A 25,606-nucleotide genomic window follows, 5' to 3' on the forward strand; every position below is an offset into this window, starting at 1 on the left:
TAATTCAGCCTTCATGGCTTCTTTCCATTTTGGCCAATCATTCCTTTGTCGACATTCTTCGACTGATCTTGGCTCAAGATCCTTACTTTCATGCATAATATTTAATGCCACATTATATGCAAATATTTCATTGACAATTGTCTTATTTCCGTCCCATTTCTCTCCTGTAAACACATAATTTATTGAGATCTCGTCATTGTTACAATTTTCAGGTACCTGAACGTCTTCTGGCGTTATATCAGAATTTTGGACAACTGCAGGTGTCTCTACTATGTCTTTTTCAACAGGAATATTATTTACCTCTTTTCTCTTTCGAGGATTTTTGTCTTTGGAACCGACAGGCCTGCCACGCTTCTGGCGTGAATTTGCTTCAGTGGCTACTTGTCCTACTGGACATCAATTCGAATTGGGATATTTTCCGCTGGTATATAAGATTTGGTTATCCTCTTTGTATCGAAAAATGCATCAGGCAATTCATTTTCTATTCTTTGCAAATGTATAATCTTTTGAACTTCCAGTTCACATTGCCCTGATCGAGGATCTAAATGCATCAACGATGATGCATTCCAGTTAAGTTCCTTTTCAGGAAGCTTATTCTCTCCCCCTAATGTTGGAAATTTTGATTCATCAAAATGACAATCCGCAAACCGGGCTTTAAATACATATCCAATTTGTATCTCAAGATACCTCACTATAGAGGGAGAATCATATCCAACATATATCCCCAATTTTCTTTGGGGTCCCATTTTGGTGCGATTAGGTGGTGCAATGGGAACATATATCGCACACCCAAATATTCTTAAATGGGAAACATTTGGCTGTTGGCCAAAAGTTAATTGCATAGGAGAGAACTGATGATAACTCGTTGGCCTCAAACAAATAAGTGTTGCGGCATGTAAAACAGCATGCCCCCAAACCGAGGTTGGGAGATTTGTTCTCATAAGCAAGGGTCTAGCAATTAATTGAAGGCGCTTAATAAGTGATTCTGCTAACCCATTTTGTGTGTGAACATAAGCTACTGAATGTTCAACACTTATTCCATTAGCCATACAATAAGCATCAAAAGCTTGGGAAGTAAATTCACCAGCATTATCAAGACGAATTGCTTTGAGTGGATTTTTTGGAAATTGTGCTTTTAATCGAATAATTTGAGCCAGTAATCTCGCAAACGCCAGGTTGTGAGAAGATAATAAGCACACATGTGACCATCTCGAAGACGCGTCTATTAGGACCATAAAATATCTAAAAGATCCATATGGTGGATGAATAGGTCCACATATATCACCTTGAATCCTTTCTAGGAATTCAGGGGACTCAAATCCAACATTTACTGGTGATGGCCTTAAAATTAACTTTCCTTGAGAACATGCAGCACAACAAAATTCACTAGTTTTCAGAATCTTCTGGTTCTTTAGTGAATGTCCATGAGAGTTTTCAATAATTCTCCTCATCATAGTTGTTCCCGGATGACCCAATCGATCGTGCCAAGTTATGAATTCATTTTGGCTAGTAAACTTCTGGTTTACAATGGCATGTGATTCAATTGCACTAATCTTGGTATAATACAACCCAGATGAAAGTGAGGGTAATTTTTCTAATATAACTTTCTTATTTGAATCATGAGTTATGATACATAAATACTCATGATTTTCCTCATTCATTGTCTCAACGTGATATCCATTTCGGCGAATATCTTTAAAACTCAACAAGTTCCTCAGAGACTTGGTAGATAATAGTGCATTATTTATTATAAATTTTGTTCCTCCAGGAAACAAAATTATAGCTCTTCCGGAGCCTTCAATCACATTGCCTGAGCCAATAATAGTATTAACATATTCCTCTTTTGGCATAAGATGGGTAAAATATATATCACTTTTGAGAATAGTGTGCAAACTTGCACTATCCGCAAGGCATACATCTTCATTACATATCCTTGCCATTCTCTTCAAAAACAAATAATAATAAAATGAGTAATATGCAAAGTTAAATTGAATACTTGATCAGAATTTTTTTTCTAAGAAACACTGTACATAAAATAATGTCATATACTAAAATTTTATTTTAAAATTTGACACATTTAATAATTTCAAAATTCATAAACATTAATATTTCATTATTTATCTACATCACATTTGAAACTTAAATACATAGAAAATAAAACTTAACAATAAGTTCTTTACATTATTTATTTACATAGATACTTCATAATCCCACATATTAAACTATTCCATCATTGATCAAATGACCAATATTTCCTTCAGGATCCTCAAAGAAATCAGATACATCATAATGAGTAGTGGAGTTCTCAGCATCATTTGAAACAAAATTTGTTTCCTTTCCTTTGTCGTCCTTTTTCAAAGATACCTGGTAAAGATCGACTAGGTGCCTTGGGGTACGACAGGTACGAGACCAATGGCCCTTTCCACCACAATGGAAACACTTATCCCCTGTTGATTTATTCTGCCCGATATTCCTTTCTTTATCCCACTTCTGGTGAGATCCTCTCTTTTGAACATAATTCTTTTTCCTTCCATAACTTTTTTTTATTATTAAAACCTTGCCATTTACCTCTTCTAGGGTAATTTGCCACATTTACTTCAGGAAATGGGACAGCGCCAACTGGGCGCGCTTCATGATTTTTCAATAACAACTCATTGTTGCGTTCAGCAACAAGAAGGCAAGAAATTAACTCAGAATATTTTTTAAACTCTTTCTCTCGATACTGCTGCTGCAGGAGCACATTCGAGGCATGGAAGGTTGAGAAAGTTTTCTCCAACATATCATGATCAATTATTTTTTCTCCACACAATTTCATTCGTGAGGTGATTCGGAACATTGCAGAATTATATTCATTTATAGATTTAAAATCTTGTAAACGCAATGCGTCCATTCATATCGGGCTTGAGAAAGTATCACCGTTTTCTGATGATTATACCTTTCTTCAAGGTCTTTCCAAAGATCTGCAGGATCTTTTAATGTAAGATATTCATTTTTCAATCCTTCGTCAAGATGACGACGAAGGAAAATCATGGCTTTAGCTTTATCCTTCTGAGATGCATTATTTTCAGCCTTAATGGTATTTCCAAGATCCATTGAATCAAGATGGATTTCAGCATCTAGTATCCATGATAAATAATTGTTTCTAGATATATCAAGAGCATTGAATTCAAGATGAGAGAGCTTCGACATAAATGTTAATTACATTAGATTAATTTACTTTTAATAATGATAATTTTATTTGTGTTGTGAAATAAATAAAAGATATATTAAATATAAAATAAAGATGTATTAATATAAGACTCTAACATTAAAATAATTAGCTCAATAATAATTTGTATATATATAATAATATTATATGTTGTAATGTGTATATATATATAAAGATAGAAAATAGTATAAAAAGTAAAGAGAGAGAATTGCATAAATATATATATATATATATATATATATATATATATATATATATATATATATATATATATAAGGATATAAAGGTTTAGCTTTAAATTTTTTGGGAATATTATCTAGAGCTAAAAATTGGTCCATGAAATAATAGATTAAAATAATAACAATAATAACAACAATAAAATCCTTCTATAATAATAATAATAATAATAATAATAATAATAATAATAATAATAATAATAATAATGCCTAATAATAAAAAAAGTTAGGATATCACTATCCAAATCTTTCTTTTTTTGGCCAAAATTTATATATGTATATTCATATTTAACTTGTATAATAATAAAAAATAAAGATATTTTTAGTTTTAAAAAAAATATTCAAAATTAATTGCTAGTATTATTTTTATTATATTTTTATTTTTGAGTTTATATTTTTTCATAAAATTAGTAAATGAAAGTCTATTAGATAATTAAAATTTATGCTAAAAAATTTTGGTTTTGTTAAATTAGATGAAACGTATTAAAAAAATATATATATTTAACAAAACCAAAATATTCCAGAAAAAAATTTAATTGTTCAATATATTTTCATCTAATTTTACAAAAAAAAATATAAACTCAAAAATAAAAAGAAATAGAGTAAAAATAACATTATTCATTATTTTTGAATAATGTTTTTCTTTTGAAACAGGGACGAATTTAAAATAGAGCAAGCATAATTTTTTTGAACAAAGTTAACAATTTAAAGTATTTAAAATTATTATATATTATATAATTTTATTTAAAAAATAGAATAAATAATTATTTAGATAAATAATTAAATTATTAAACTCAAAAGCAAGTAATAATCCTTAAATTGAGATAAACATTATTTTCAATCATTTTTCGATTAAATGAATTTCCAAAATTTTTAAAATTTAAACTTTTTTTTCTCTTTTTAAATATTTTTCTCTTAATTTTCACATCTATTATCATATAAAAATACTTTAATATTTATAATAACTAAAAAATCTTTACATATTATAGTACATGCATGAAAGTAAATTATTGTAAACTTTATTTATTTTTCTCATGATATTAAAATTATAACATATTAAGTAACTTTATTAAAATAATTATATTTTATATATTTTATTTAAAAATATATTTTAAATGCATATAACAAAGTTATTAGAATAATTTATTTATATTATTTTATAGTATATTTATTTATAATATAAAGCATAAAAATATAACTTACTGCTATAATAATACTCAACAAAGTAAACTAATAAAAAAATAGATAATTTTTTATATTTTATTGAATCTAAAATAAAAAAAATTATAAGAACTAAGATAATTTTTTATATAATAATAATAAATTATTATTATTATTATTATTATTATTATTATTATAATAGAAGGATATTATTGTTGTTATTATTATTATTATTTTAATTTATTATTTTATGGACCAATTTTTAGCTGCTAGATAATATTCATAAAAAATTTAAAACTAAACCTTTACAAACTAATAAAGCCCAACAAATAAATTATTATTGTTAAAAGTAAATTAATCTAATGTAATTAATATTTATGATGTTGATATCTATTCATTCTACTTTGACACAGAAATTGTCTACCAAAGTAGAGGCAATGCTAACACGCGTCACTTTTGCACTAGTGCCACGCCTCTTCAGCACATGAAGAAATTCTTTCAGCACAGTAGCATTACCCTTGTAATAAATGTGGTAATAAGCTTAAATATGTGTTACATTGCCTTTGGGATTGTTTCACTGCTCGTGATGTATGGAATTATTTAGATCCTTCTATTGTTGAACATGCTCATGCTTCTGACTTTCAATCCTGAACTACTAGCGTTATTAATAATTTAATAGTAAAGAGGAAGTAGTGGCAGCTAAAATTTGGTAGATTTGGCAGAATAGATGTAATAATCCCTTCAACTCGAATGAACCTTGGCCTAGGAGAAAAATCTCTTGCCTTGCGAGAGCCTTGGTGAATGAGTTAAAAAGGGTGAAGAAGGATAGAAACTTTTGAAATTATGCAATCCAGAATTTGTGGCAGCCACCCCCAGAATGTTTTTAAGGTCAACTGTGATACTAGTGTTCTCCCGAACTCTCTTGAAGCGGGCTTTGGGTGCGTTATCCGTGATCGTTATGGCACTTGGGTGTTAGGTAGCTCGGAACGTCTTCCCTTTGATTCAGTTTTCAGGATTGAGTTATTGGCAGTTTAGAATGGTCTTATAATTGTGTGAGAAGTTAGTTGTAATTCCCTTATTTGTGAAACTAATTCTATAGAGGTGTATCTTTTGCTGGTCAATATTATCAACTATGTTGAAGAAGATTATGAAGTTGTTAAGTAAAAACTAGGAAGTGTCATTCACTTGGGTTAGAAGAGAAGCTACTATTGCTGCTAATTGTCTGGCAAAGATAGAGGGTAAAAGTATTTATTCTCATTCGGTATGAATTCAGCCAAGTGATGACCTCAAGCAGATTTTGTTAAAGAATTCTGCTGCGTAGTTTTCTGGGGTTGTATTCCTGTTTGTTTTAGTTTTTGTTTCAGACACCAAAAAATATTGATGCTGAATTCTTATAAAAGTCTTTTTTTTTCCTGATGATGGTAAAGTGGTTGGCAAGGAACCCAAAGAATTAACAAGTAGCAATGATAATGTTGGAAGGCGAATTGATGTGTAGCTCTAGAGAATGTTGATTGTTGAGTAAGATCTTAAGTGGGTATGTTTAATGTATGGCCAAAAAATATACAACTAAGTTTATTGCTTCTCATCATATATACGACATGCATAATGTCATTGTAGATGTCTTGTGTAGGCAATTTCGTAGGAACAGTATTGTGTGGATAATGTATATGTTAGTGCCAATTCTCGTTCAAATTTGAACAGCATAACCAGACAGTTGTAAATATCATGTGGAAGAGGAATAAAATCAAATCATCAAATTCCTTACATTACAAAGCTGGCATAACACACATGCCATACATTGAAAGAAGCACTGCACAACACACCATCTTTGTCCAAGCACTCTCAATTGACATAATCGAAACCGAAAGAGGGGCAAGAACAAGGAAAATAATGCTAGTCTTGTATCTTGTGACCCAATCCAATAAGAAGTCATAATTGGCTATTTTGCAAGTTTGAAGTATAGAATCAAGGCTATAGCAACAACTAGGACGAACACAATGAAGCTGATAATCCATTTGTTCCTGTCCATCCTTCTTGACATGTTGGTCAAAATTTTCTTACTTTTGCCTATGTTATCATCCACTCCATGAAGCTGCAACAAAGAATATTATAATATAGATCAAGTATGAATACTTTCACACTATGACTCAGGAAAGAGAATGTTTTCACTTGAGTTTTAAAGATAAATATACTAATTTATCATCTACACCAAAACTACATAAATGATGGTTCCATAGTCACCAGCATATAGAAATTACTGCCATAGAACACGATATTTTCAAGACAAACTTGCTAATCAACAGAATCACAGACGCATATTAAACATTATAGAAAAGGTTACCGTATTGTGTGCATGCAACAAGGATTGTCGTTGCGAGTGCAAATCTTGAAGAATTGAAACACCAAGCTCTTCTGTTTCCAGCATTGTTCTTCTACTGTCCTTAACTCTTTCACTGGTCTTGTTCAGCCTCTCAGTTGACATCATTAATCTTGATCTCTGATCAGCTGATGCCTAATGAATTCACATTAGAAGTTAATATCAAAGGAATGTTATATGCACCATTTTTGTTCATACCACTCTTGTACGCCTTTCATTTTTTGTATTAAAAGTAACTGATAAGAAGTGAGAGAAGATAAAAAGTTTGTTTTTATACAATATAAAGGTGTACACAAAACATGATGCAAACATAATTTCTTTTAATATCAGGTTTGGTGACACAAATTCAATAAACGAGTGTTCAGAAAGGAGGATTAAATCTGTTTTCAGTTATTCTCAACATTTGTACATCAGATAAGAAGAAAGTAATTTACAGCAATATGACTCAATGAAATGTTCTAGGATTAGTAGCCATCGAAACTAATCTGATAAATAAAAACACATTTCCACCTCATCAACCATTCATCACATATTAGTAAGTATCAAAGCAGCCATGGGTAGAAAAAGGTATTTTAATCATATTAGGATCTACTTAGATAAACATTATTGCTTACTATTTTGGTTTTAGTCCACTTCACTAGGAAATAACCATCAACAGAATTAAAACATACATTTTACAAATTATTCACCATGAAAGGTTGCTTCTCTTTCTCTAAGGCTTCAAATCCTATCCTTAAGTACAAAAAATGATATAGAAAATCATATTGTGCCTGTTTAATGAATATGTTTGCTGCAAACCTTATGTTTGAAGATTCAACAGCATGTAATCACAATCAATTATCATTGAACATCAATAAGCGCTGTAAAATAAAGGAATTATACCGTCATAGCATCTGCCATGCCTGATTCCAACAACTCATCCCGTGCAGAGGGGTTCAGGTTACCAGATACAATTTTTTTAACTTCGCTTTTAAGATTGTTGAGATCAGATTTATACTCCCGCAACTTAGCAAGAAGAACAGCCTTGATATTTGGCTGCAAACTTCTCGCCTCAAGGTCCATCTTTCGGATCTGTAAATTCACTAGCAAAACCATATCAGAATCCCATATTTCCTTAAAAAAATGTATTATAAAGAGTTGTAGAAAGTACCAAAGCTTCTGCTTCATCAATTCCAGTCTTTACTTCCGAAACTTTTTGCTTCTTTTGCTCTGCAGATTAAACAAAAAATTATTGATTGAATATACATACAATCAACACTTCAGAAAGGGATAAGACATTCTTTAATCATGACCATACTCAGAGCTGGGAGGCCTCGGAAATTGCTTTCACAATATCATTACAAAATATCTTGAAAGCAATAAACAGAACGAGTCTGTCATTTCTGTAATGATAAATGAAAACTGAAAGCTTATAAACTAAGGGGGGGGGGGGGGGGGGGGAGGGGGTAAAGCACCTTTCCATAGGCAATCTATTTCTAGGAACAACAAATTTTGCATCAATATTGCTTTGGAACTTTGGTCGAAACTCGAAAGGAGATATACAACAATAACTTAAAGAGACCTATGTCCTAAAGAATATTATGTACCATTATCCAAATTTACACATTCTAAACGGTCAAAAAAAAAAAAAAGATAGCAAGAGAGTACTCAGATAATTAACCTATAGTCTTGTAGATACTGATGAAGACACTAAACTCTTCAATCAATAACATTCAAAACAATCACACTGATTAAAAACCACAAAGTATCAACCCAAAGAAGATGATTCAATAAAAACAACAATAAGCGTAAGATCAATCAAGAATCAGCAAATACCTCCATTAAGAGAAGCAGCCGCAGTGCACTTCTTCGATAGATTCGCCGATAACTCACAGTACTGGCGCTCGTATCCCTCGAATACGTTGCTCATCGTCGATAACCTTATACGCCCTCTGCTCGATTCACGATCAACAATAACAAAAAAATGAACCAATTAAAAGAACGAAAGCATCAATAAATAACTAAGCTGAACGAAATTCAAACTATTAGGATCCAAAATCAGGCATAGAAACCCTAATTCGATCAACACAATAAATGAATAAATAAATAACAAAAGAAGAGGAACGGAAACTGATCGAAAAATTCAAGGTAGAGGAGTAAATCGAACCTGCTATGGCCGGAGGAGTGGAAACGACGGCGGAGAATTGGGCGGAGAGAGGTGGGTGCGTTTTGTTTGGGAGAAGGAATAAAACGACAATGGAAGGAATATTAGTGGAGGATGAATGGTAAGTGGGATTGTTGCGGTCAGTGTTGTTATTCTGACGTTACTGAGTCTTGCGTTTTCTCTTTTATGTGATTGGAGGATTGGCCGATTGGAGAGTATGACTAGGAGGACCTCATGACTTTTTCATAGGAAACACTTTTACATAGAGGAAAAATATTGAGTTTAATTAGCATATATTTACATAAAAGAGATTATGAGTAAAACCTAAACTTTTAGCTAGAACTTTTTTTTTAATAAATTTTTATCACGTTAAAAAATTTTAAATTTTTTTTTTAGAAAAATTATCCAATCTATTTATTTTATCAATTACTAACAAAATTATGTTATGTATCACATTAAGTCGTTAATGCAATAAAAATTAAAAGCATTTGTTACTTAGACAATAGGATGAGTTTGATTATTGTGCATGTTTGAGAGAGAGATAAATATAGTGATATATATCCTTCATTTGGTTTGGTGAGATACAAATATTTGATGGACAGGAATAAATATAAATATATAAAATTTAGACTATATAATGTGTACATCAAAATTAGTTATCTATATAAAATATATAACATAATATAAATACACATTAAAAATAAATTAAATCACACATATATTTATAGATAAATATATTAGTGGCTGATTTTAATGACTAATTTTAGTATACAAAAAATATTTTTGATAAAAATTTATATATCACTTTTAAGTTAAGACACTAAAACACAGATACAATTATTTTTTTCTCTTTTATCCTTCAATATTTAAATTTCAATTTTAACTTACTATAATAAATTTTTTTCATTTGTCTCTTCATCATTTTTTTTCTTCTATATTTTTTTATTTTTCATCATTGTTTTCGCTGTCATTGTGTCCTCTTCTCTTCTTCCTTCCTTTCTCACTCTTTATCAACTATCCAGATCAGTCACATGACGTTATGAGCTCTTCTCTTCGTCTTCTCCTTCTTACTCTTCGTCACTCATCCAGATCTATCACCCCCTTCGTCATCACTAGACCCTCCACTCTTCGTCGTTCCCTTCTCATTCTTTGTCATTCGTCCATATTTATCGTCTCTATTTTTCCTTCGTCTAGATCTGCCGCCTCTATTTATCCTCCTCCTCTCACTCTTTGCCGCTTCTCCTTCTCTCTCTGCTCCTCCGTCTAGTGTTATGCGCCTTTTCCTCTATCCGTCTCCCGCTGTCTTCCTTATTTCTCTTATTCTCTTTTGACTTTTCTAATTTTTGTTTATTATTACCGTAATTACTACCTCCGTTTCTGTCATTTTTTAGATGAATAAATAGTGATTGTTAAAAAATATATAAGATATGATTTTTTGTTAATTATAGATGATGGATCTGATCGTGATGGTGGTAGTAGTGATAGTGGTACAACTAGTGATGATAAATTTGGTATTTTTTTATATAATATAAATTCAACGTATTGCTGCGTATATTTTTACTAAACAAAATAAAAAATTTGTGTATGTTTATGTGTAGTACTATCTTTTTGTGTTTGTCCACTGTTTGTTAGGACAACAAACAAAGAGAGCCTTAGTTACTATCTCAAAATAATAAAAACATAGCATAAAAGTGGATTTTTTATTTAAATTAAATAAATATATAAATTACGAAAATACATAAACGGTGATGTATTTACAAAAATACATTATGATACACATCTCGGATGCTGAGGGGTAAACCCAGAAATGAGCATATTTCAGCGCGTCTGAGACCCCGTGCTGTGACCAGGTGACACCGAGTCATATCTTGAGTGCACCCGAGATATGCGTAAAAAGAGAATAGGGTCTCAGCACCCGAGATATATACACTTTCCTAATTCCACCATTAGCATCCGAGATATAGTCAACAGTTTAATTTGGGTATAAGTGTAACATCCTACCACGCAGAGTCTTATGCTATAGTCATAAAATTGAGGTGGCGAGGCGCTACGACCTCTAAAAATAAAATCTTATATATAATATAGTTGAAATGAAGATTTATCTAGGAGCCTTTAAAGGAAAGTTTAAAACAAAACGTTAAATGGAAAAGCGCAACACTCCCGAAGGCATTAATGAAAACGAAACAGGATGAGAGTAAAATAAACATGAACATATACAACAAAGAGTTCCAAGATACAGATAATAAAGCTTCTGACTCGGCTTGCGAAGTTAAGACCGGCCAGAGCATATATATATATATATATATACAAGATAAAATCCAAAAGGCCCAAAAGACAGTTTACAGAACTTATTTCTCCAAATCAACCTCTAAGAGGGATAAAGCATATTATACATATACAATAGAGATATAAGAGTATCTATATATACATCAGAACTAAAATAAAATCCTAAACGCAAAGATCTTCGCTTTTAGAAGCTCCCAGTATGCCTCAACGAGATACCTCACGTCCTGCATCTGAAAACCACAAAATATGTTTGGGATGAGAATTGGAGGTTCTCAGCGTGGTAACGATGTCTATATAACTAACATATAAGGTCCCGGGAAAGCCAAAGGCGATCCTAGAACTCCCAACAAAAGATTCAAACTTAGAGAATTAAAACAGAATCCATAAACAATGGTGGTTCTCTAAAGATTCCTGAACCTAACCAAAACTTTAACCTAACCCTCCATCATTTACCTTCCTCCAAAACCTCCATTTTCGGTGGAATCACACAGACAAGCAAGCAGACAATGACAAATACAATTAGAATACAAGTAATACAGATAGCACGTATAACAATTAAGCATATTAGAGTCACATAGGCATTCCCAATTAGAGCACAAGCAAGCAATTCAAACATATGCATATGATGCATGCCTTTCCTACAGGCCATGAGCTCATGTGACGGTTACTTTGCCAGCGCTCGACACATTGGGTAGCTAACTCGAATATCGTCCTCTTGAAAACGTAGTTGTACACCACCACGAACCCCACCTGGCGAGCGGTACACCACCACGAATCCCAGCATTGCAAGCAGCACACTACCACAAACCTCGCAAGATCTTCAATTAGAAAACAACACACACACATAGGCGGTAAACCACCACGAACCCCACATAACATTCTTTTTTAAAAATATATAGGCGGTACACCACCACGAGGTACACCACCACGAACCCCACACAATATTCTCTTTTAAAAATATGTGGGCGATACACCACCACAAACCCCACATACGTCTCGACACTAGGCAAATGGTAAACCACCACGAACCTTACCAGGTCAAGCTCAAAACAAATTCATTTTCAAATTCATTATAAATCATTCATTCATATCCATTCATAATTATTCACTAAGGCCAGATTCATCATATACATATCACATTTGCACACTTCTCATTCATAATTCACCACCGCTCAAAATTTCTTCATCTACAGGTTACTACTCCTCCCTACCTTCTTCTCACCACTCAACATAAAACTAAGGTTTACGGGCTAAAATAGTTAAAATAGAGGTTTAGAGGTTCAAAATTACATTTTAAAATACAGAACTCACTTTGCTAATTTCAGGGGTCACGCGTACGCGAGATAGCAAACCCGAAGGGTTGGTCGCATCGTGTGCAGGTGGTCGCGTACACAAATTCTGCAAAGTGGGTAAAAATGCTAAATACTGCAGAATTTTAGTTTTGCACACCGAACTTCTAACGTGCATAATTTTTTCGTTTTAAAATATTTTTCATCTGTTTTTCGAACGGTGTAAACTCCACGGACCCAATTTTCAAATGAAACAAGTTTGGAAGGGATTCATGGTCCGGAAACCGAGTTATGCCTCACCGACCTTTGGCCAAAAATCAAGTTTTCATAAAAATTTTCAAAGATTGGTAAACCTCAATTTTCACAACAATCCAAGTTCAACCTTTTTTAAAACTTACCAAACCATATCAAACCAATTCCAAACACTCCTCAACACACCACATTTTTAATCAACATCACACCAACTTCATATATATAATCACTCCCACACAATAATTTATTTCTAACAACAACAAAAGCCATATCAACAATTCTCATAAGGTGCCAGCGGAGTCCTTAAAAGCAACATCCGCTGATCCCTGGTCGGCATCGTTTATGGTTGAGACTAGGACGGTATCTGATCATCTTCGAGCCCCCAACTTTCGTTCTTGATTAATGAAAACATCCTTGGCAAATGCTTTCGCAGTTGTTCGTCTTTCATAAATCCAAGAATTTCACCTCTGACTATGAAATACGAATGCCCCCGACGACCGCGGGGGTGCCCGGGCTAGGCATAGACCCGGCCTGCACGGGCACCTGCCCAGGTGTGGACGGCCAGCATGTGTGCCTTGGCCGAATTTCGTCGACACACATCATCATCATCATCATCATCATCATCATCACATACATCATCAATTATCTCTACCAAACATAATACCAACACCATAATACTTCTCAACATACTTACTCTCCATCTTCACCAAGTTTTTAATCTAATAATTCAGGTTCAAAATAACATATCAATAAACATAATCATTATCATTTACCAACCTTCACATACAATATTACACATCACAACCTCAACCACAATCTCAACATTAAAATGTGAATTTCTTACCAAATTAATTACCGGGTTTGTAGAGCTTGTCGTGTTGGTCGCGTGGTCGCAAACGGAGCGGTGATCGAAACTCCTGATCAAAAGTTATGGAGGATTGAGTATCTAAGTAAGGGTTTGAGCTTGGAAGGTCTTCTTCCCCTTTCCTAATGTTTCCAGCGTGCTTCTTACATTTTGAGGAGCAAATGAGCTGAAGCTTATATATGATAATGAGTTAGTTGGGCCCACAGACCCAATTTGAGTTCGGTTCAACCCGTTCGACCCAATTTTGGGCCAAATTCTTTAAAATTAGTGTCAAAATTCTTATTTTAACTAGCTCTATCTCATTAAACTGTAAAATTTTATTTTCTAATTTCTTTTATTAATATTTAATTTATTGACTAATTATTTACTAATTTTGCGGGTTTTACACTCAACACCCGGGATATGTGTATTATGGTTTAGGTGTATGTGCACCCAAGATATGTTGAGAAATAACTCTATTTATAGAGCTCATCCCAATACCACCCTTCACACAATTCACAAACCAATCTTTTTTTTCTCTTCTTTCTATTTTATTCTGATGGAGAATAATCAATTCTTTTTTGTTGTGGTTTATCCTGATGAGATAGTCAAACACGATGATGAAGGAGTCACTTTTGAGTCTGATGAGACTGTCATATTGTGCACTAACCGGGTTGATACCCTACATGCGCTAAAGAGGGTCATGTTGAGGAATATGGGGGGAATAGGTACCAATGGGGTTAGGCGGGTTGCATATAGATTTCTTCACGCACTTCTGAACGATGGATTTACCAACCAGTTATTTTGGATTGATCTGATCAGCATGTGAGGGTAATATTCGACGTACATGCACGATTAATGCCACAACATGTGATGGAGTTTTATGCTGTGGTCCGTAACATGGTTGTTGGTCCTGGATCGTCTCCTTCAAGTCCTGAAGTTATCCTGCTCGAGGCCACACCGATCCACTACACCCAGCCGCATGATAGTGCCGACAAGGATGGCAGTGAGGGCGATTCAACTTATGTCCCCGGTTCCAAGTTGTCTAACAATATAGCTTCCAAATATGAGTATGTGCCGGAGACTCCCACTGGCAATGTTGGTCAGTTTCTCCTACCCCTTTTGGTCATTCCTCGACTGTCAGATATTTTTAGTCTTTATCAGATGCTGAACTTGAACGCAATGCAGCCCAGCGATCTTCTAAATACCGGTGACGGAGATGATTACAATACGGATAGTGGGGTGAAATTCTGAGTTGGCCATAGATTTAGGAACCGTGAAGCAGTTCTAATGGCGGTGAAGAACTACAATATTCGATGGAATGTGAAGTACAGAGTTTTGGAGTCATATAGGCTTAAATACCACTATCGTTGTAAGCAATTTACCAATAGTTGTCCATGGAGTCTTCGTGTGGCACTATGGCAGAACTTGAATTACTGGTATGTGTTACGATTTATTTTTGATGCATTAGAGTCTATTGTGTTAATTTTATGTTTTGCTGAAAATTGACATCCACGAGAAATTTGTAGGGAGGTGCGTAGGTTTGATGGAGCACATACTTGTCTGGTACCTACCATGTCGCAAGACCATGCTCAGAATAGTGATTTGATTTGCAAGGTCGTATTACCTATGATAAAGACTGATCTATCGGTGTCTATCCTAGTGTTGCAAAGTGCGGTGCATCAAAGTTACCATTTCAAGCCCAAATCTAGCTTCCCTTATATAAGGCAACAGGATGTCCAGTGGAAGAAGACTCAGAGTCACATAGTGTGGCAACAGTAACCATGGTCTCTGCAATTCCCATAACATTTACTTTCGCATATTAATCTCGTCTAAACCATTAACTGTTGCTAAACATTACTAAAAATTATAAACCACCTAGATAAACATTTTTATTGAATGCAACAGATACCTATTAATTAGAGTAACATGTTAATTGAGAGTTACTTATTTTATTTATTTCACTTAACTCACAATTAGTTACCTATTTTATTTATTTAACGTAAGTAACCATTACTTACCTTCAATTATACAAATTATAAAATCATACTAAGTATATCAACGAAACTAATATAGATCTTCTAACTTAGTCTACACACTATACTTACCCCATTAACTAAGTTACTAAAGACTAAATATATAAACTTATTATTCACTAAAAGTAAAATAAGAAAAAACTACTAACCTCAAAGTCTAAATCTCCAGCTACGTGCCAAGTAGCATTCAGTCTGTTGATGTCTCCTTCGCAGACATATTCTTGGGGGGTATATTTTCTAAAGGAACTCGAACTCAAGCGTTTAGAAGGCCACAAAAATTTAAAAAATGATGGTTATGTATAGCAATCTCGGATGTTGTGACATTATATATGCATGCGAGTGTATCTCAGATGCTGATACCACAAGCACGGTGCATGTACATATCTCAGGTGTTAAGATCCCATTCTCTTTTTGCACATATCTCGGGTGCTCAATACGTAATCTTTGCCCTATTATATATCCCAAGTGCACTCAGGATATGACTTGACGTCACTCGGTCACAACACAAGGTCTCAAACGCCAAAATATGATCATTTCTGGGTTTATCCCTTAGCATCCGAAATGTGTGTCATAATGTATTTTTGTAAATACGTTGCCATTTATATATTTTCATAATTTATATATTTATTTAATTTAAATAAAAAATCCCATAAAAGTACATAAAAACAAAGATACACAAATTATATATATATATATATATATATATATATATATATATATATATATGCTTAATAATGATATACAAGACACAACTACATAATTCAAATATCAATCTTATTTTGAACCAAAATCACTTCAATATCACTTATGATATCTACCACTACTACCATCATTCTCATTATGATTTTTAACTTTAGCTTGTATCGTTAAAGTCGACAACTCTAATTTAATAATTACTTAAATAATTCAGCATAAACATAAAACAAAAAATTGAAGCAATTTATTTTAAAAAAATAAAAATAAAAGCAAAGATGAGGGAAGAGGACAAAGGTGAAGATTGAAAAAATGGAGACAAAAGTAAAGGGTAAAGTGTATACAAATAAGAAAAAATGATGGTATAGACGAAAAGAGTTGAGGAAGGTGTTGTAATGTAGATGAGGAGACAAAAACAATAAAAGACATAAACAAGACAAATAACAATGATACTGATAGTAATTGCGGAGGCCAATGAAAAGAGGATGACGAGAAGAACGATAAGATGTAGATGAGAACATAAGGAAGGAAGAAAGAAACACCAAAAATAAAGAAAGAGGAAGAAAGCAAAGTGAAAATGGTGGAGTAAACTATAGCAAAAGGAGAGAATAATGGCATAAAGAAAAGAGGCAAAGTATTTGATGGAGCTTGTCATGACACTGCAAAAAAAATTATAAAATTGTCACAATTTATTTTGCTGTATCTATTAATAAGCAGCACTTTTTTAAAAATTTAATTTTTAACCACAAAAAAGAATGGTCCTCAGTATCTAGCAACAATCTGAAAGACAAGCTCCTCTGCGATAGAGTTATCGCCCAAATCCAACACTTTCAAGTTTTGAAAATAGATTATCCACCAAGAAAGGACCATTGAAAATGTTACCACTGAGGTTCAAGAAATGCAGGGTGTTGGCAACAGAGGAGGCATTCTCGGCAGAAAAAGAGAAATTGTCGTAGAATTAGTTGCACTCAAATCAATGTGTTTTACACGGTAAAAGGCAGCGAAAACATCAACAACGTTTGTCGAAAGCTCAATAGAGTGTAAACGAAGGATCTTGAGTTGCTGAAGGTTTTGGAGGGTGCTTGAGAAACCACCCTGAAGCGGTTAAGGGAGAGATTGAGGTAGACGAGATACCATAAATCATTGATCTACGCATAGATGGATCGTAGAAGCGGGTGTGAGAGGTCGAGGTGATGAAGTGAAGTGAGGGTGAAGAGGGAGGGAGGTCGTCAACCAGGAAAAGAGGGATGGCACATTTTAAGGTCGGTAAGAGTAAAACTTGATCTGCCACCGAGGGAGAGATAATTGAGGATGATAGCAGTTACGTTTTCGAGGACCTTGTCGCAGATGACCCCCTCCTAGATAGGGTGGTTGGAGATGTTGGCAAAGGCAATGACGGCAGTGTGGTTCCATCCATCGAGGACACGCAAAGGCAATCTGTGATTTTTAAAATTATTGTTGCTACTCATTGTAAATACAATAAAACAAATTGGGATAATTCTTTAAATATTTTGGGTTGTTCCATCAAAATTTATGTCTATAATAAATACGAACATGAAACAGATATGGTCTTAAAATTCATATCATTTAGTTTGTTAGTTGCTAATAAATAAATTGATAATGTAAGTAATTTGTTTGACAAAAATAATCTTTGAAAATTTGTGAAGTAATAAAAATTTTATTAGATTTAAGTATCCAATTTATAATTCTTTAAATACTACTCTCATATTATTTATAATGTTAATTAATTAAATTCAAGAGTTTAAACAAATGTTAATATTGAATAAGAAAATTGATTATAAAATTTAGAAAAAAGGATAAATAGGTCCCAAACCTTTTTTTCTGCGGACATTTTCGTCTTCATGGAATGGAAAATACATTCATATCCTCGACCCCTCCAAAATGTGAACAAATTTATCCTTCTGTTGAAGTCACTCTGTTGGACCCAACAGAAAACACTGACGTGGCAAACGTGGTGCTGACCTGGCCGTTATAGGATGACACGTGGCATGTAGCTTTTGAAAAGAAGACATATTAGTCCCCACGCACTAAAACGACGCCGTTTCACCCCACCCTTCCAAACACACTTTAATCCCCTTCTGCATTTTCAACTAATATTCCAGATTCAAGCCAAATCTGATTCAGATCTTCAACCAATCAACAATAATTTACCAAATCCAGAAGCAGCAAATTCAGTACTTCCAGTTCTGCAATTCCAGAATTCAGATTTGGTCTATGAAGATATAGAATTAGGGAATGTAGCAACAACAATTCCAAAATCATCAGCAATGCATCCAAAACACACAAACAAAGAATCAATAGAGTAACAAATCGCAGCAACATTAGCGAAATTTCAAGAAAAATGAGAGGCGGGAGTCTATGCAAATTCAAATTCAACAAGTAATTCAGTGACATATTCACCAACAACAAAGCACACATTCAATTTCACAGGCTCAATTCATAATTCAACAAGTCCAGATTGTGCAATTTATGAAGAACATGTAAGAACTCCTCATGATTCTAGAAAACTTGCTACGCTCTCAAATAGAATCAGCAACTTACCAGAAATTGTATATGCAAAATTCGAAGAATACCTGGATCTACATTTGCCGCATTTGGAGGAAACGGGTTTGGTCGAGGAGGAAGTCGCCGTCCAGGGTGGCGGAGCAGCAGTGGAGGGGTTGAATCTCTCACTGCCAAAGCCACTGTACTCATTTACAAAGGCGGCCGTTGGCTGGGCGACAGCAAGCGACGTTGGCGAAGCTGCAGTTCTATATCGAGGCAGTGGTGCCGAGGTTGGCGCCGTCGCAAAGGAGGAAGGAGAGGACACCGTGCATGATGGAGGCGGCTGGATCTAGAGCGGAGAGAACGGCGTCGCAAGTGATTCCGCGGGTGTGCTTCGCGGTGGCGTTGTTGCGACGTGAGGAACACCAAACGGTCATGTGGAGGCAGTGTTGCATTCCGACGGCGATCCTTGCAGAGGTTGGTTCTATCGTGCTTCTTCGTTTGTGGCCAAGCCACCACTACTGACGGCGGCGGTCTTCCCCTAGGAGCGCGACGATGAGGCTAGAACAGAGCAGTGGGACGGTGGTAGTGGAGGGTGCGCATGGGGCAATCAACGGACGGTGGAAATCGCGGCAACCGGCGTGCTCCATGGTCGGTGGGAGTTGTGGGAGACACAAGAAAGAAGGGGGTTTGTGGGTAATGCAGAAGGGGATTAAAGAAGGTGAAACGGCGTCGTTTTAGTGCTTGGGGACTAATATGTCTTCTTTTTAAAAGCTACATGCCACGTGTCATCCCGTAACGGCCAAGTCAGCACCACGTTTGTCATGTCAGAGTTTTCCATCGGGTTCAATGGTGGGGTAAATTTGTCCACATTTTGGAAGGGTCAGGGACAAGAATGTATTTTCCATTCCTTGGGGACGAAAATATCCGCGAAAAAAAGATCATGGATCTATTTGTCCTTTTCTCTAAAATTTATTATTATTTATTAATAAAACATTAATATGATAAAATTGGGTGGTAATAATAAAAAATGCAGAAATTATTTTTCATATTAGGAGTGTATTGGTGTTTTGGTTGAATATTGGGAGTATGGTGTTTTGCTTGTTTGTGGATGTCACAGTCAACACGCATGGGGCGTGCTACCGATGCTCGTCAAAAGCGTGTCAGCACCCCAGTAACATGCCTGGGGCGTGATGACACGGCACGCATGTAGCTCACAGGCAACACGCAGGGGACATGTTGGAGCAGAGTTCCGCGGTTCCCAATGTGCTGCAGCAACACGTGGTGGTGTGTTGGAGGCTGTCTGCATGCAGGGGACAGCTCCTCCACTCCGGTAAGCAACAAATGTTGCCATGGCTCTATAAAAAGAGAGCCTCCCCACCCTCAGTAGAGTGTGTTAGTGTTAGTCTTTGTTAGAGAGAGAGAATGGTTGCTGTTAATTTTTGTTAGAGAGAAAAAGGGGGGTTTTGAGGAAAGAAAGAAGAAGGATGGGAAAATAGATAGGAAAAAAAATAAATATTAATTTGTATTTATTTTAAAAAATGGTACGTAATTATTCAGCTCCAGAGGAACATATTATAAATTATTTGGATAATCTAATTTATATAAGTTGATAAATTATATTTTTTTATGTATATAATTTTTTTTAATTTTTGTTATTTAACATGTTAAAATATAGTAGCGGTTATTGTTTTTTGTATTTTATAAATATTTTGGAATAAAATTTTTATTTATAAAATATGTAAAATATAATTATATTATATGTTATTTTATATGATTTAAACGTGAATATATAATTTTTTTATTATTATTTGATTAATTTTCTGTTATAAAAATACTATAATAGAATATATATTTTATAATTTTTGTTATGAATATACTAATAAATAAATAAATATTCGAAGTTTTTGAAAATAAATATGCATGTCGAACATGTATTTTCCAAATTTTAATAAATATAAATATATAAATATTTAAAAAATGTGTTGTTATTAAATATTTAAAAGATAAATATTTTGATCTCGAAAAAACATCAATCATTTATATTTATTTATTTAAAAAAAGAAGTGTAAGTATAAATATTTGTTTATAATATTTAAAAAAAATGTTAATATATAAATTTTGTATTATTTTTCTTAGAATGAAATTATATTTCTGTGAGTTTAATAAATAATTTGTATATTAATAAAATACATGTCCTTTTTAAATAAATATGCTAATATTTGTTAAATATTTTAATAAATAAGATATTAAAATAAATATGTGAGTATTTATTAAGTATTTATATTGATGTCGATGTATTATTTGTAAGAATTATTATTTATTTAAAGTAACAAATATATTTTTGTTGATGCAATCTAACAGGAATTTGTTGGTGCGTAAACTGGATCCGCCACAGACGTGAAACCCAATTGTTGAAAACTACTTACGCGTTACGGGATTCTACCACGTCTCTAGTATTGGGGTGATACGAGGATTTCACCCCTTATTAGCTGTTCTGGTTGAAAGGTGGAGGTCAGAAACTCACACCTTTGTATTGTCGGTGAGTGAGGTTACAATGACATTGGAAGATGTTGCTCATATATTTGGCCTACCCATTGATGGAGAGCCTATGAGTGGATGGACAGATAGTAGTGGCGACTTCTTGCAGAACCAGAGCATCGCGATATTCGGTCGTGAACCAGGAGTCAGTCATTCTTCGAAATCCTATATGAAGCTGACTTGGGTTCGACGTATCAGAGACGCAGAGCCATTGGACAATAAGGAGTCCATTAGGAGATACGTCAGATGTCAGATCTTCTGTTTGTTAGGGTCGACCCTATTCACGGATAAGTCAACCGCATACGCCCACGCGAAGTATCTACCGTTGCTTTTCGATTTCATGCGGATCCATACTTATAGTTGGGAGTCAGCATGTCTCGTACATCTTTACAGAGCATTATTCCGTGCACCACGATATGATAGAAAGGAGATGGATGGACCTCTTAATCTATTGTTTGTTTGGGCATGGGAGCGAATGCCATGTATTGCGCTCGTACTGAGACAAACCCTTCAACTGGCTGAGATACCAGTTGCCATGAGGTAATCATTCTTATTTTAGTCTTGCGTTATATTCATGATGCATGTTTGATTTACGATTAGTTATGTAAATATTTTCAATGAATCATGTTTCAGGTGGAGTCATTCGAAACGGACCACAGCGTAGTTATCGAAGATTGTAGCGAGATTTAGGCATGATATAGACTACATGCAGGAGGTAAATATTTATGGTTCTTGTGATTTCTATTTCCAAACATTAATGTTAGGGTTCTAACATACCAATTATATGTAGCAATTTGAGTGGCGGCCGTATGACGGATTGATCATACCCGACGAGTTACATGGACATCTTGAGGTGTCTGACACCGTTTCTCTATTGTTGTCGTTTGAGTGTGTCGAATGGCACCTTACAGACCGAATGATGCGTCAGTTTGAGTATGCACAACCTCCCCCGCGATTAGCAAGGGACATTCCACTGGACCAATATTGCATCACTCTTCACGGAGTGCAGCTTTATGACTGGACAATTTTGCATGGGGGATGGATAGCGGAGTAGGGCAAAAGGCGAAACACTCGGTTGCAGGATCTGCACCCCCTTCCGACCTGGGACTTTATACCGACCATGGAGTACCAGGATTAGTACGTGGGCTCGTACGGACATATGCTGAGACTGTCGGAGTACGTTCTTCAGCATCCACAACCACCTGCACCTCAGGGCCCACCTCACCATGTAGTGTTTGAGCCGTTTTCTTATTATGTACCACAGTGAGTTTAGCCACTACAGAGGTTGCAGTCAGCACAACCAGCACTCTCAACACAGCCAGCACTCTCAGCATAGCCACCAGGGTTAGTCCGGCCAGTTCTATCAGCCCATACTTACGATTCCAGCCGGTCATGATTGGTTTGACTTTTTCGTCGTCGGTCACGGAGATCAGCAACTACAGAATTGGGCCAACGCTAGTTTAGGTGGTTGGTCAAATTTTAGTGCTATGCTTTCACCGTCAGGGTCAGCTGATCCACATGGGGCATCAGTAAGTATGGGCCATGGTTTGCGGGTCCTGCTTCTGACCACACATCAAGGGGTGCGTCGTGTGATAGCGATTTCCTTCAGTCGCAGTGGTAATACACAGTTGTTGACGAGTACAATCTTGGTGCATCCGGTCCAGCAAATGCAGGTGGGTCGGCCACTCCGGTAGAGACAGGTGAGTCAGCCACTCCGGGTGTGGTTGACTCAGTTCCAGGTCACCCGTATGACCTATGGACGCAGCGAAATCCACCTGATAGGTATACTCCGTCACGGTTCGGTCAGGACATGATGCGTAAGGGACTGAACTGGTTGGTTCGAAAGAAGTGAGCTTGGGTTTAGGGTTTTTAGATTTAATTCTAAGAATTAAGTTAATGTAATTTGTATTTAATGTTTTGTATGTTGACGTATGTAATTCGTAGTTAATCTTTTGTATATTTACTTCACGAAGGCAGTAAATGATAATATTAACCTAACATTAAACATCAATGGACAAACTCAAATTTAAAAATACAAACACGACTAATATAAAAAACATCGACTAACAAAATACAAATTAAAAAAAACAAACACGAAGAAAATAAAAATTATTCACCAGCACCACTCGGTCCAGCACGTTGAGGACATCGACTCCGACTATAACCCTGAGCGCCACAGAAACGACATATTTGAGGACCACACATGTCGCGTGAGTCCATTTTATTCAAGTATCGGGTCAATTTGGGGCGACCTTTCGACGTTCTCCTCGAGGCGGGATTAGCGACCAATGTGGGTCCCTTATATGCAGGCCATGTCTCGGGATCACTTAATTGTGTGAACTTAAATCTATATACCTTATGAACCTCTGTCATCTTGTACACGTCATTCACGTACAACTGCCAATCGAGATGCTGGTTAGCACAACAAGCAATAACATGGTGACACGGTAGTCGTTCCACCTGAAAGTGCCCACAATCACACGACCGTGGCGCAAGATCAACAACTAACACCTTCGCGCTAGTCATTTCGCGCACCTCAAACACCTCATTTCGTCTATCAAACCGGTGCATAACTATATTCACAGCTTGTTGCATATTTTTCTCTATCCGCTGTTATACAAATACGGAGTAAGTAAATCCAGCACTCTTACGTTCGTGTGTCTCGGCACTCTTCCGCGTAAAAAGTTTATTTAACCGATAATATGTTGCTCGGACCAGCGCTAACATAGGTAGATTACGGGCACCCTTCAATACCGAGTTAATGCACTCAACAATGTTCGTCGTTATATGGCCCCATCGATGTCCCTCATCGAATGCCAATAAATGTCTTAGTCCAACGGCATCGCACCACCTGGCATATGCCTTGCCTCGGTCTTCCAACCTCTTATAGTTGATGTTGTACTCTTCCACCGTTCTTGAATACCCAATATTAACAACAAGCTTTTGTAAGTGAGGGATTTTAAATGCCCTTAGGAAGTTGCTGCCGATGTGCCTTATAAAATACATCCACCATGCTCTTGGAGGTTGCCAGTCACCTCCGGAAACGATTTACTGGTGCCCGAATTGACTCATGCCGGTCTGAGATCATACCCACACCGTCTTTTCTAACAACATGCATTCGCAGATTCCAGAGAAAGAAGTGCCCCGTATCAGCTGTCTCCCCTTCCACCAAGGCAAAAGTGATAGGCATAATGTTCTAGTTCTCATCTTGTGCAACAGCGACCAGAAGTGTACCTTTGTATTTTTCGTATAGGTGTGTGCCGTCAACCTGAACTAGAGGATTGCAATGCCTGAATGCCCTAATGCATGGATTGAAACTCCAAAATATGCAATGAAGTATTTTTACACTATACGCCTCCTCATTCCCATTGTACAGTGGTCGTGTTTCTATTTGGACAACTGAACCATGCATCTTCTGAACCATAACCGAGAGCCACCATGACAAGGCTTGGTAAGAATCTTCCCAACCACCGAAAACTTTTGCTATGGACTTCTGCTTTGTCAACCAAGCCTTTCGGTAACTGATGGTAGAGTTAAACCTTGACTGGACTTTCGCTATTATAGATGTCACCTTTATGGACGGGTCAGTCTCGACCAATGGCGTTATAGCCTCAGTAACGGTATCCGAGTCCAACTTGGAATGATCCTGTGAAATTGTTCTCATTGTGCATGTGTGCCTACCATTGTATCTACGTATCTCCCAAAATTTTTTTTTTCGTATCAAGCTGGCTCGGATAAGCAGTTGCACCCACGCCCATACATCTTACATTTTGCATAGAACGTCTGTGGCTCAGACTCATACACATTGTAGTCAATTCCTCTAGAGATAGTGTAACTTCTAATTACTGCGATGACTGACTTTCTAGAATTGTATTCCATTCCAATCTGGAACTTTCCGTCCTCAAGATCAGCAACGCCTACAGAAAACAGAAATCATCGTTCATTAATCAATCCAAAGTATAAATTAATAAAAACTTCAGTCATCACGTACATATGTTTGCATATTCCGGTGCATGCATGGCATCGAGATCCAAC

General features: G+C 35.4%; 3 protein-coding genes across 3 annotated transcripts; 1 reads left to right on the top strand and 2 right to left on the bottom strand.

The window, feature by feature from the left end:
- Positions 1-6,297: 6,297 nt before the first annotated feature.
- LOC112716435 (vesicle transport v-SNARE 13) lies at positions 6,298-9,393 on the bottom strand. Its single transcript, XM_025768343.3, has 6 exons — positions 9,129-9,393; positions 8,798-8,913; positions 8,133-8,191; positions 7,865-8,053; positions 6,947-7,117; positions 6,298-6,697 (listed from the first exon to the last, which is right to left on the bottom strand). Exons 2-6 carry the CDS (start codon positions 8,889-8,891, stop codon positions 6,545-6,547), a joined length of 666 nt encoding a protein of 221 aa, XP_025624128.1. The 5' UTR covers positions 8,892-8,913; positions 9,129-9,393; the 3' UTR covers positions 6,298-6,544.
- A 12,194-nt stretch (positions 9,394-21,587) lies between these two features.
- Positions 21,588-22,235, top strand: LOC112717935 (protein MAIN-LIKE 2-like). Its single transcript, XM_025769856.1, has 2 exons — positions 21,588-22,111; positions 22,205-22,235. The coding sequence occupies exons 1-2, from the start codon at positions 21,588-21,590 to the stop codon at positions 22,233-22,235; spliced, it is 555 nt and encodes a 184-aa protein (XP_025625641.1).
- Positions 22,236-23,680: 1,445 nt separating this feature from the next.
- LOC140175756 (uncharacterized) lies at positions 23,681-25,235 on the bottom strand. Its single transcript, XM_072204305.1, has 4 exons — positions 24,806-25,235; positions 24,607-24,733; positions 24,326-24,485; positions 23,681-24,181 (listed from the first exon to the last, which is right to left on the bottom strand). Exons 1-4 carry the CDS (start codon positions 25,233-25,235, stop codon positions 23,681-23,683), a joined length of 1,218 nt encoding a protein of 405 aa, XP_072060406.1.
- Positions 25,236-25,606: the final 371 nt, after the last annotated feature.

The sequence above is a fragment of the Arachis hypogaea genome, chromosome 10, assembly GCF_003086295.3.
Source record: "Arachis hypogaea cultivar Tifrunner chromosome 10, arahy.Tifrunner.gnm2.J5K5, whole genome shotgun sequence".
NCBI classification, from domain to species: Eukaryota; Viridiplantae; Streptophyta; class Magnoliopsida; order Fabales; family Fabaceae; genus Arachis; species Arachis hypogaea.